Raw genomic sequence first — 13,236 nt, forward strand, 5'->3', positions numbered from 1 at the left:
CCTTGCTATTACGCAAAGTTGATGCAACCTGTAGCTCAATTGATTCTTAGTCATAAGGTTTTTGTTTTGTTTTTAAAGCTTTGGCTCCAGTCAGAAAAATAAAGCATCATGTAAGGGAAAATATAAGTATGAGGTTTAAAATTTCAGACTACAATGGAATAATTTTTGTTCAGATAAAAAATCGTATACTAAAATGTAGATCTTCTAATGACAGTTTTTGATTCTTTGGACCAAAAAAAAAAAAAAAAAATACTACCCCAAATTGAAATTACATTTTTCATTTAGTTAAACTAGGAATATTTATTAGAATACAAAGTAAAACATTGAAATTACTAACAACTTGATGGATAAAATATCTTTTTCTTCTTTCGGCAGCCTGCTATAGCAAATTGTATAAATTTTCAAAAACAAAAACACTTCTCTTCAATATCTTATCTTATACACTATTTCTGTGGATTATTTTTCTGTCTGTATGCGAGATCCTTATATTTTATTTCTGTAACCTGTTTTTTGTTCCTACACGAGATCTTCCTCAATTCGTAATCGATTTCTTTGATTTACCCCTCATTAAAGCTTATCGAGTCTGCTAATGACTAAAATCAGATCTACGGTCGAAAAATAAATTTTTCGGAAACATCACTTGCTCTTGCATAACCTTGATGCAGCCTGTAGTTCTTATGCAGATTTTATTTATTTTTTGATTCAAAACTAATACAATTTTCAATTTTTTGCACCGCTTTCGGCAAAAAAAAAAAAAAAAAATCAAACCTTTTTTTAAATGTATTTATTTTTAAGTAAAGTTCAAAAGCACTGGGCTTGGTTGTTCGGTTTCATTGATAATTTTTTTTTTTTTTTGGGGGGGGGGGGGGGGGGGGTAGAGCGTTCGGCTATAAGTTAGCTGAACTTCGGGTCCCCCATTATAGCTAATTTAGATTAATATTACGCATTACAGATTAATATTACGCATTACATGTATAGTGCAGCTCTGGTTAGTTGAGCTGTGACCTTGACTATGTTTACATGTTTTAGGGTAGTTTAGTGAAAAATAGACGTGTTATTGGCTCGGATTTCAGTTGGAATATTTTTGTAAAACTACTAAGAAAGTTTCTCAACTCAATTTAGCACCAATTACCGCTCCCTATTTACCGAAACAGAGGTAAACATTGTAGAGTCAGAGCTCAACTTTTAAGAGTCTCACAATACTCATTACAACAGATAACACACGTAAGGCAATAACATAAACGCGACGAGAATGCTCCTTGGCATTTAAACTCTTTTATGCAGGCTACAGTTATTATTCAGGTAAATTGACTATTGATCAAAGGGTATTCTTTCGTTTTTTTAAGGCTTTTACTCCGTTCAGATTACTAAGCATAATGTAAGCATAAATAAATATTAGATTAAAAAATTCAGATCTCAAGGGAATCCTTTTTGCACAGAAAAACTCTACATTGTATGCTGAAATGTAGATTCTGCTGTTAGCAGTGTTCGACCTTTTGTATAAATAAAAAACTACTATGCCAAATTGAAATTACGAGTCTCATCTAGCAAACTTTTAATTATTTATTCGAATACGATGTAAAACATTAAATTTATTATCAACTTCAAAAATAAGAAATCATTTTCTTATCCTCTGCTTTCGGTGGAAAAAAATTAATTTTTATACGTTCGAAAAATTACACTTAAAAATTTGATTCAGTTCAATTGGTTTTGATTTTGAATTTTAAGTATTTAATTAAAAGAAAAACATGTGCGGGCATTTAAGCCGTAACGGTTAAAAGCATCCTGCTATGGGAAATTGTTCAATATTCAAAAATAAAAACACTTATTTTCAATCGAATTTTATACTTCTCTAGAATGTTTGTTTCAATCGCTATGCGAGATCTTCATCATTCCTTAATCAAATTGCATGTTTTACAAATAATTTTAAAGCGTATCAGCTGGCTAATGACAAAACATAGACGCATGGTCTCTTTTTTTTTTTTCTGGCAAAAAGCTTTTTGGCTGTTTTTTATTACACTTTGATTCAATGAATAGCACTCAAAAACAAAGGTGAAGTTGCTTTGTTGTTAGGAGTGTCATGCTGACAATCAGAATGGCGTCAGTTCGAATCCATGCCAATACATATCTCTTTTATGCCTCTTTTTTTTCCGTCACAGGCTCACACAGGCAGGATTGTATTTGCCACAACCCGTTTTTTTTACATGCACAACTACTGATTTTTCACGAGTCATTCAGTCACACTTTTAATGATATTTACGTTTGCATTGAAAATACGTACAACCAAAAAGTGAGCGATGATTTCATCATCACAACGTTGTATTTAACGAGGTTTTGTCGCTGATGTCTTTAAATTACATGCCTTCTTTTGGGCCTTTACTTTTTTCCGTTTACTTTTTTTGATTCTTTTTCATAATGTTCTTCTTTGAAATTTTTAAAGAGAGAAATGCCACACGAAACGATTTGAAGCAGAGTGCAGAGTTCCGCACGGGTCAACTATTATTTTTATATTTTTGCAAAGAAAAAAGTACTAAAAGCAAGGAAGTTCTAATTTCCAAGAGAGGCTGGAGCCCCCCCTTTCCCCCCTATACGGGCGCCCTTGGTACATAATGGTTTTAAGAAAGAGAAAGAAAAACAGTTTTAAGAAAGAGAAAGAAAATCTTGAAGAGATATTACAAGAGGCATAAAGTACAATGGTAAATAAGTCACTAAAACACAATTTATTACAAACTTACATTATTAATCGTACATGATATAAAACTTCTTAATTCATGTTTAGAGTATGAGCAGCTGAAATATATATTAACAAACGTTCGAATTTAAACAAGCATACATTTTTCACTGCACTGTAGTCATTTTCTTTTTTTTCTTTCTTGATACAGATGCCTCATCTTTAGGAATTTTTTGATTCTTTTTAGAAGGAACTGTTGAAAAAAGATTTCTCCTGCATGTTTTCTTCTTTGCACTATTTAGTTTAGAAGAATTATCTTCTTGAGGAACATTTGTCTGCAAGCAATATTCTTCACCTATGTCTTTGCTTAGCAATCTGAATTATAAAATTTATGCTTTAATGAATGTATATTCACAATCATTTTAAAATTTTACCAATGAAGACATTTAATACTTTTAAATACAGGTAATAATGAACAAATAAATATATCAGGGGGTAGCTACTAGAGGGAAGGGTTAAGGCCGCAGACTGTGCCATTGATATTTTGGGGTGGGGGGGGGGTTGCTTTGTAGCATTTGAGGGGTGCTCACCCACGCCTGGATACATTACATTGAAAAAGATCTTTGAGCAAAGAGTCAAATCCACCTATTATAGTAATTACTTTTTCTCAGTATTTGTGTTTAGGTATTTAGAACTGAATAGTGACATGAAGACATAAAAATACACTATTGAGAAGGAATATTGGGTTCATTAAGCTCATATATATTGCTGGTTTTGCAAGACACATGACAATTTTTCAACTTATCTCTGAAGAAAAAAGGTTTGGCAGAAATGTGTAAGGTAATAAACATGATGAACATGGTTACAATCACAAAAAAATATCAAAGGAAAAAAGTATTTAAATATTTCAAAAGAAAATTTGCAAGGTTCAGTCATTAGTCAGGCAGAAAAAGTTACTGATCTGGGCATCTTAATAAGTCAGGATTTAAAGTTCAGCCAACACAGTGTAGCATAGCTAGTAACAAAGCCAATAAGATGCTTGGGTTTATCAATAGATCTATTTCAAACAAATCTAAAGAAGTTCTTCTGCCCTTATATACAAGTTTGGTAAGACCTCATTTGGAGTATGCTGTTCAGTTTTGGTCTCCTTATCTTAAGAAAGACATTAATGTATTAGAAAGGGTTCAAAGGCGGGCTACAAGGCTAATAAATGGACTTTCTCATTTAAACTATGATTCCAGGCTTAGAAGGCTAAAAATGTACAGTCTTGAGCAAAGAAGAGACCGAGGGGACATGATTCAGTTGTTCAAATTTATTAAAATGAAAGATGTTATGGGGCTGAAGTTTAGCACTGAAAACAGGACAAGGGGTCATTGTTTTAAGCTATTTAAATCTCAGGCTAACATGGATATTAGGAAAAATTATTATTATAGCAGGGTAGTGGAACCTTGGAACAGCTTACCGGAAGAGGTGGTAATGAGCACGGGAGTAGATAGTTTTAAGAGGGCCACTGATCTTCACTGGGGATTGTAAATTGACTAGGACCAGTCTAGCTGAGCCCAGAGCCTGTTGCTGGTCATCACTTTTGTATTTGTATTTGTAAAATGAAAAGGGAGAAAAATACAGTAAGAAATGTGTCCATGTAAAGCAGTGACCGACTGTGAGCCATTCCATGAAAACTTAAATCACAAAATTTTTCTTCCCCTCATCAAATTGAGATTTGTACTCATAGATATTGCGCAAAGTTTAGTAACTTTTATTAAAAACTGGTGACAGCTCTGTCTTTGTCTGTTAATAAAATTTTAGAGAAAGGTAAAATGGTTGTTGGAAAAATGGCTTGCACACTTACATTTTAGAAAACTTTCTCAAGGATAAGTGCATACCAATTTTGAAAATTAACATTATTTTCATGTGTATATTTTTTTTATATAACCCTGAGTAAGATCGTCGATTCTTGTAATTTTATTTTATACTTAATTCTAGAGGCCAAATGAGCAGTTTTTTTTATGTCCTGTTCCATTGCAAGAACATGTATTTTTTTAGTTTTATTTTAGAGCTATCAACATTTATTCAGTACCAATACATATTGTTAGTGACTATTATGTGACAAATACCAAATACCACCACAATATCAAGTAGCATGAAAATATAATGCTAGATATAGTTTTTGATGAGTGTCCTGTTTTGTCCCAGCTCAGTACATTCTTTAGAAAATTTTAAAATCTATGGCAGGGATATAGCCCCCCCCCCCCCCCACACACACAGAGATTAGTTGTACTTTACCGTATTTTCCTGCGTATTATCCGCGGGTGGCCTATAATCTGCGGGTCCTAAAATTGGCATGAAGAAAAAAAAGCTTTGTATAATCTGCGGATAATACAATGTAAGAAAAATAAAGTTTGAATTTAACATACCATTTGAGCAACTAAACAAAAAACTTAAAAAGGTAATTACTTTGAAGGCATAATAAATATTAATTTGAAATATAATCTATATATAAGGATTTCTTTTTGAAATTAAGATTATAGTACGCTAATTACTTGAAAAACAGAGTCAAGACAAAGGAGCAAACGGTCTTATCTTGTGCAAATGGCTTACTAATTCACTGTAGTGTTGATTATTTTACAGGGCCTGAATCGCGTAAGAGGAACATTCAAGTAACGTAAAATAACCAACATACAGGGAGGCAGCGAGAAGGAACATGCAAGTAATGTAAAATAAACAACATTCAGTCGGCGTACGGTCTCTATTGGTGAATCGAAGCGTTGGTGTTAAGAAGAAAAAAATCACAGATAATCTGCCGCAGCGTATAATCCGCACCTCATAAACTTTGCCTTTTTTAACAGATAATCCACGGATTATACGCAGGAAAATACGGTATAATTTTTAGATATCTTCAAAGTAAATGATGGATGGAAGCATAGCAGTAAAACAAAGAAAACAGGGACAACATTTGAAAAAAAGATTTATAAGATACCTATCAAAAAAATGTAAAAAAAGAGGCAAAGCAGCACACAGCAAAACAAGAAAGTGGCAGGAAACATGCAATAAGTACCAATTTCAATGGAAAGTGAAGAGAAAATAATAAAATATGGAAGTCATTACATCTTTTAGACACATCTCATTATTCCTCACCTTAAAATAAGGCAAAAGCTGTGAAAAGGACATTGTTACGGTCAGGGCTGGTATTTCGCCAATTAGATCGAAAGTGTCCAATCGGACCAACACATGGTACTTTATCAAAAGATTTAAAAATCAATGTTGACTACATCTATACACTTTTTGTTATCTAAAGCCATGAGAACCTTGTCATAGAAGAGCAATAAATTAGTTGCACAGGATCTCTGTTCCTATAACCATACTGCAACCCAACAACAGACCATTATTTTCTAGAAAATTCATTACTTTCCGTTTCAACAGAGTTTCAAAAACTTAACACACTACCAAATTTACTCACAGGTCTGTGCTGTCGACTCTCACTAACTCAAAATTGAAGGGAAGACATACAAAATTTGAGTAATCAAAAATCTTACAAAAAGTCATTCCAGTTAATATAAGTACTATTTATCTCATTAACAAAAGCGAATACATTATAAGAACTTGCCATACTTGATTTTAAATAACTGTGAAGAAGAATTTGACAAGTATTCTGTTTTCTTTCCATGTTTTGTTCTGTTTTCTTTCCATGTCAATTACATTTTTCAGACGGGATGTTTTATATGTCATTAAATGTTTTTGTGTCCATATTAGGTCTTGATTCAACAAATGCTCTCATCACATGCATGGCACTTTCTGCTCTTTTAAGGTGATCTTTTTTGGATTGATAAGTTCTTCAATGTCATCATCTCTCTCTTCTGAGAGTGGTCAAAACTTGTCAATTATGTCTTTATCTGGTACATTTCCACACACTTGAACATCATTATCCATGTTGACAAAGTCTCTAAATGTTGTTACAGGATCCAGCTGTAGAACTTTCGACACTAAACTCCTGATCGCTGATTCCTCAATTTCCTTTCCTTTTCTTTCTTGTCTAGGTGCTTTTCCTTCTCAGATGCTTTATGGTAACCTGCCTTTCTAAAGCAGTTTGCAGATGTTCTTTTTTCAATGCAATTCCAGGCTTTATCAATCATTCTCATTGCCGGCAACATTTACAGAAGGGTTGCTTCCTTCGTCAATCTTAGCAATGCATTTTTTTACTACTTAATGACGATATTTCAGTTTGAAATTTTGGATGATTCCCTGATCTAACGGTTGCAGTTTTTACGTTGTATTGGGCAGCAGGAACTCCAGTTTTAGAGTTTAACTTTGTCGTAATTGAGCTTGGATGGCCTTTAAAGTTGTCAATAAATAGGACAATCTTGCGTTTTTGACTAAACATTTTACAGCAGAGGTCGCAGTGGTGATTTCAAAAATTTTAGGACACAATTCTGCTAAAACTTTAGGACATTTGAGGACAACAAATATCAAGTTTTTTTTTAAACTTAAATGCAATTTAAAGTTTGATTTTTGTAGCGGATGATAGATTGTTTCAAATTCAATCTTGAAAACTACAATAGAATACATTTAATGTTTTATTCTTTAACACAAAAACCTATACTACACACTAGTAGGATTAAATGTATGTCCAATTGCTTCTTTACTTGCCTTGTTGTTGTAGAAAAAATATCCATAATAAGGAGGGGTTAAAAGTAGGGTGCAAGTCCAAAATTTATTACATACTCAACTTTTATCAGATAATTTGATACCTTTTATATCTCAGAATCATCAAAAATATCCTTGTAAATTACACATAAATCATTAAAAGACGCAAATGACCAATTATTTTTTACGGCAACTAAAACTAAGAAACCTCTGCTTACGAAATTTTATCTTGGAGGGAATTTTGAACAAAAGCTTTGGATTGCTTCATCATAACCAAAATACAGCTTGATTTTTCAAGTTACTTGTCAATCTCTTTTCTCTCACTGCATCAGCATGAGACAATACTTGTGAAAATCTTTGATTCTCAATTTTGGAAAGATAATGCACAAACAGAACAAAATGCTTTAAATTCATTCTTTTCTGCATGGCACCATGTGCTGATGTTACATCTGTGTGTGTGTTTCTGACTGCTTCTTCCAACCACAACGAAGAGAAATTTGTTTTCTGTGGCATTTTAATAAAACAAATTACTACTAACATTTTTTAAAGCAAAAAATTAGTGACGAAATTTAAAAATTATATGTGCAAGAAATAATCCAATTTCACTGAACGGAAACACAAAGCAAACTGACTCTTTGTACTGAAAGAACAAGCTACCGTATTTTCCTGCGTATAATCCGCGGATTATCTGCTAAAAAAGGCAAAGTTTATGAGGTGCGGATTATACGCCGCCGCGGATTATCTGTGATTTTTTTTTCCCTTAACACCAACGTATTGAACCTCAATATTTTTACAGTAGGATTCACCGATCGAGACCGTACGCCGATTGAATGTTATTTTACGAAGCAAACATGTTCTTCTTCGCTGCCTGCCTGTATGTTGGTTATTTTACGTTCCTCTTTGGGATTTAGGTCACGTAAAATAAGCAAGATTACAGTGAAATAGGTAGCCATTTGCACAAGATTAGACTGTTTGCTCTTTTGTCTTGACTCTTTGTTTTTCAAATAAAACAAAGCGTACTATAATCAAGATTTCAAGAAAAAATCATATTTTAGATTATATTTCAGATTAATTTTGATTATGCCTTCAAAGTAATTACTTTTTCACGTTTTTAGTTTAGTTGCTCAAATGGTATGTAAAATTCAAACTTTATCTTTTTACATCGTATTATCCGCGGATTATACGAAGCTTTTTTTTCTTCAGGCCGATTTTAGGACCTGCGGATTATAGGCCGCCCGCGGATAATACGCAGGAAAATACGGTAATGCACAGTCTATAACACAAGATAAGCACTATAAAAATAAATATTACTTCCCACCTGGGGACAACCCATTTACATTTTGCTCTAAATATATTTTTTGAACCAAGTGTTTATATTTAGGTTCTTACTTTATTTTATATCTTTTTTTGCAAAAGAGGAATGACTACAAAAACTACAAAGTATAGATTAAACAAACAGCTTTATACTGAGAATTTGTTTTGGTTAACAGCACCCCCCCCCCTTCTCCAGAACAAAAGTAGCAGCAGCATAGGTTTTTTCTCTTTCTTAGTTAGAAAAAATTTTAAGGATCAATAAAGTTTATTTTGTCCCAAAATACAGGCATATCATGATGAAAAGTTTCATTTTTAGGTTGAATTTCATTTTTCTGTGCAAATAGGGAATAAATAAAATAAGAAAGTGTTAGGAATTTTAGGACAAAACTCAAAATTTTAGGAATTTTAAGACAACTCCTACCCCTGTTTTACTGTCTAAATTTTTTAGCCATTTTTTAAACAATTCAGCTGTCATCCATGATTTTGTGTTAGCTTCATAATACACAGGAAATTATTCAACACCAGCAAAGCTTCTTGGCTTTTTTGATTTTCCTATCATTACTGGCTTCATTTTTCCTGATCCATCTATGTTGGTGCATAATAACAAAGGTACAATTTCTATGCTTTTCTTTCTGCCATGGCAAGCTCCCCCTTTCACAGTCACTGTTTTGTCATCTAGACATTTAAAAAACAGACCTATTTCATCGGCATTGAAAACATATTTGTCGTCATACTCTTTTAGAATTGAAGACAATGATCTCTTCCATTCTTCGCAGACCACTTCCACTTTCTCCACAAATTTTGTTTCTTTCCTTGAAATTTTCAAACCAACCGCTACTTGCCTTGAGATCTGTAAAGCCAAGTTGCTTTCCGAAATCCACAGCATTTTCTCTCAATATGTTTCCACCAAGTGGAATGTCCTGGGTCCGCTGCGTTGTCCATTTTATCAAGCATTTTTCAATTTCTAGACATTCCTCAATCTTCATTATTTCCCGATCCCTTTGATTATCATCAAAGTGTTTTAAGAAAAATCTCTTTGTTTTTGAGAGTGGTTCACATGTGCTGTTCGGAATACCAAACTCCTTCAAAATATCAATCTTTTCCTTTGGCCCCCTTTTCAACCGCATCAATCACCCTTTTTTTATCTCTGCAATAGAAAGTGCAGTGCATTTTTCTTTTATAGTAATAATTTGATGAAAAATAAACCTTAGCTTCTTTGCAGCATTAATAAAGTGAAGTAGGAAGATGAAGACTAGAACGAGAAAGGGTTGTGTTCTGAGATCTAGTCACCCAGGTTGAGAGAACGTTTATTCTATAAACTTGACCAAATTCCTTGTTCAAATTATCGCAAGATGACTGTAGTTACTTGCCTTCTCTTTTGACCCTTTCTTAAAGGGTAGCATGATGTTCGTCAGCTTCAAGTCTTCTGGCACTACATCTGAACAATAGGAAGCATTAAAAATTTTTAAGATTACATGTACTAATTTGTCTGCACACTCAACTAGATTTCTGGACACATATTATCAGATCTTGCAGCCTTAGATGTTTTAATTTGTTTAAAATAATATTATACATCTTTCCTAGAAAATACAAAATCCTCAAGCTGTCAAGTTCTGAACTGTTACGGATATCTTTTTGTTTTGACTTTTAATTGTATGTATGGAAGATTCACTCATACTTGTTGTCATGCTACGGTTGATCTTTTGTAGTTGTTCAAGTTTATCAAGAATCTTAATCTTTTTTTTGGCAGAAACTTTCTTTTTCTTCCCATCTTCAAACTTTGGATGAAACAGAGCACTAAGGAAAGTCATTATATCTCATGAACTTATTAGAAAGAATTCCAGAAGAATTTCATGAAATAATTAGAATGAAAAAAAATAAATAGATGAAAGACGCTGAGCGGTTATGTGATGCAATAATAACGCGATGCGTAGACTAGTTTGGTGGAGAACTTTTTGTGTCAGTGATGCTAAAGAGACGTAATAACATTTCACGAAATCAATATTTAGCATACTTGCCAACTTTTGAAGAATAAAACAGGAGATTCCACGAGAGGTATAGAGGTGATTCACAAGCGACATATTTCACAACAAAATTAATAAATTATGCTTTTAAATAACATAAATACTAAATTTAAAGTGAAATGGGGATTTTTTGCAGATTTAAGCTAATTGGTAGCAGCAAGAAAAAAAATACTGCAAAGGAAAAACCAAATAATGAGTGAATTTGCTTAAAGTTTCGTACATTCCATAGTCTGTACCAAAAAAGTCGCTACAAAAATTTAATTACTAATATCCAAAAAAAAAAATCAATATTTTATGAAAATAAAATATAAATTGAGTAGGTATGGGGTAGCACATGTCAAAATAACTTCAAACTTTCAAAATAATTGAAGCATTTTCAAGATGCAAAGAGATGGAAATCTGCTACAATTCTTGGCAAAGCACATGTTTCGTTGAACATGCAATATGGAAAGCATCCAAAAATAAATTTTTACTAACTGAGTTATTAGTTGGAATTTTTTTTTCCCTGACCTTGGTGGATGACATGAAAAGGGCGCCATCTATTGAGAAGAAACTGGAACTTTTTATGATTGATTGAAAAAACTGCAAAAACAGGAGAAAATGGTAAAAAATGGGAAATCGGGAGATGGAAGCAAAAAACGGGAGTCTCCCATTAAAAACAGTAGAGTTGGCAAGTATGATATTTAGTAGCCCATAACAAAGCCGATACTTCCTTCCAAAAACATTCGTGTAATCGACGAGGACTTTGCTTTAGCTCTAAAATTCGTTACTTGTGAAAAATTCGCGTTATAGTTCTTTCGCGTAAGTCGAATCTCATTTTAGCGGGAGTCGACTGTACTTAAAATCATGCCAAGACTTACAATATTCGGTCTTAAATGCACAACTATTATCACTTTAAACTGACAAAAAGAGACAAGCTTAGAATAAAGAGCATTTTTTTTCCTCCCTGCATAGGCCAAATTTTTGCAGAAACTCCAATTTTCTTGAAAGGAACATAGTCCCCTACTTTCATTTTCTGATTTTCTCTTGAACTTTGCGCCCTGAACATAAGCATCACAATTTTCCAAGCTTCAAGAAAAAAATCCTCGTTTAGTCTAAGTGCTACAAAAATCAGCATTCTCGGCATTCTTGAAATTGGTACCAATCTTAAATTTTCGCTTTTGTAAACCTCAAAGTTAGTCCAGAACCTAATAGAATTGTAATCACTATCTCTAGTATGATCCCCTCTATCCTTAACCTCTGAATAGAACTTTACAAAAAATAGAACTTTACAAAAAATAAACTTAAAACTGCATCATGGCGAATACCTTAGGTAACAACTTGATCTAAGAAGCTGTCGCCATCAAATTCAACCACTAGAAGTCAGTTCTAATGGTTGAATTTGATGGGAATCTAAATTTGGTTATCATTTGGCCTTGAGTTGAGTAAGGAATGAAGAAAAAGGAACATTAAATTGATAACAAAGATCATGAAATATATCCTTATTCTATCCTTTAAAAACTAACTGCAAATAATAAATACACAACTTACTTCTCTAAAATTTGCTGTTTTGAACAAAATTTCTTATGTAGTTGAACACAAGATTCTAATGCATATTCATGTCTCTGAATGAGTTGCTTTGGATAATTTAACAATGGTTCCATTCCACCAAATCCTGTTTCACAAACTGTCTTGTCCAATGCATACTAAAGATAAAACAAAATAACAATGTAACATTTTGTTACTTGAACACAGATGTAATACATAGAACAGACTAAGCATTTGTGATACCTCCAAATTTTTTTCCTTATCAGAATATTTTCTTAAAGCAACATTATCCCTCAATCTACAAACCATATTTCTAAAAAGTATATCCACAAATGCAACCAAGACATCAAGAGCTTCAGAATCAGCACCTATATTAAAACATTAATTCTATTAACTTTTACAGTTTCATAAAATTTCAAGTAAATACAAAGAAGACAGAAAATAAATATTACATTAACATGCATAACTTTAGAAAAAAAATTGCTAGCACATAGATCAAAAGAAAAATATAGGGTCATTCCACGAAAAGTCAACTTGTAGGCCGAAATTTCAAACTCAATCAATATCAATGTGTTACAGATCATTTTAGAGATAACATTCAGAGTTTTCGAATCTGGTAAAAGGTTTTTCAAGATGGATGTTGTGCATGGAATAATTACTGCTTGAAAATCTTCTACAACAACATGTAAATTTTAACTATAAAGCATTCAAGAAACACAGCCTGTAATTTTTTAAGCATACATTTGATGTAACTATTTTTTTTTTTTTTCCAGTTCCTTTAATTTCTTTCATTGAATTTTTATTTTTTTCTCGTTGAGAATAATTTTAATTCTGTATTGAACAGCCTGTTACGTCATCACAAAACGTCTTTTTTTCTCTTCCACACTTTTCATAGGACTATAAAAAGAAAAATGTTCCTTTATTCTCCTCCCAAAGGCTACCTAGAAACTAGAGCTTTCTAAATAACACAAGGATAATATTAACACTGGTATAATTGTAATAGTTATTAGTAAGCATGTGATAGGAAACATTTAACAAGTCAGACCCCAAAACTTTAAT

At 32.7% G+C, this 13,236-nt stretch overlaps 1 protein-coding gene across 3 annotated transcripts in view; it reads right to left on the reverse strand.

Moving 5' to 3' along the window:
* Nucleotides 1–2,711: 2,711 nt before the first annotated feature.
* The window catches only part of LOC129231545 (uncharacterized), a 40,747-nt gene continuing 30,222 nt past the window's right edge, over nucleotides 2,712–13,236 (reverse strand). For all 3 annotated transcript variants that reach the window (XM_054865892.1, XM_054865893.1, XM_054865891.1), the window contains 3 exons: nucleotides 12,421–12,545; nucleotides 12,181–12,335; nucleotides 2,712–3,046 (listed from right to left, as the gene is read on the reverse strand). In XM_054865892.1, coding sequence (XP_054721867.1) covers nucleotides 2,839–3,046; nucleotides 12,181–12,335; nucleotides 12,421–12,545 — 488 coding nt within the window. In that variant the 3' untranslated portion in view covers nucleotides 2,712–2,838. The remainder of the gene's footprint in view (nucleotides 3,047–12,180; nucleotides 12,336–12,420; nucleotides 12,546–13,236) is intronic.

Source organism: Uloborus diversus, chromosome 10 (genome assembly GCF_026930045.1).
Source record: "Uloborus diversus isolate 005 chromosome 10, Udiv.v.3.1, whole genome shotgun sequence".
NCBI lineage: Eukaryota > Metazoa > Arthropoda > Arachnida > Araneae > Uloboridae > Uloborus > Uloborus diversus.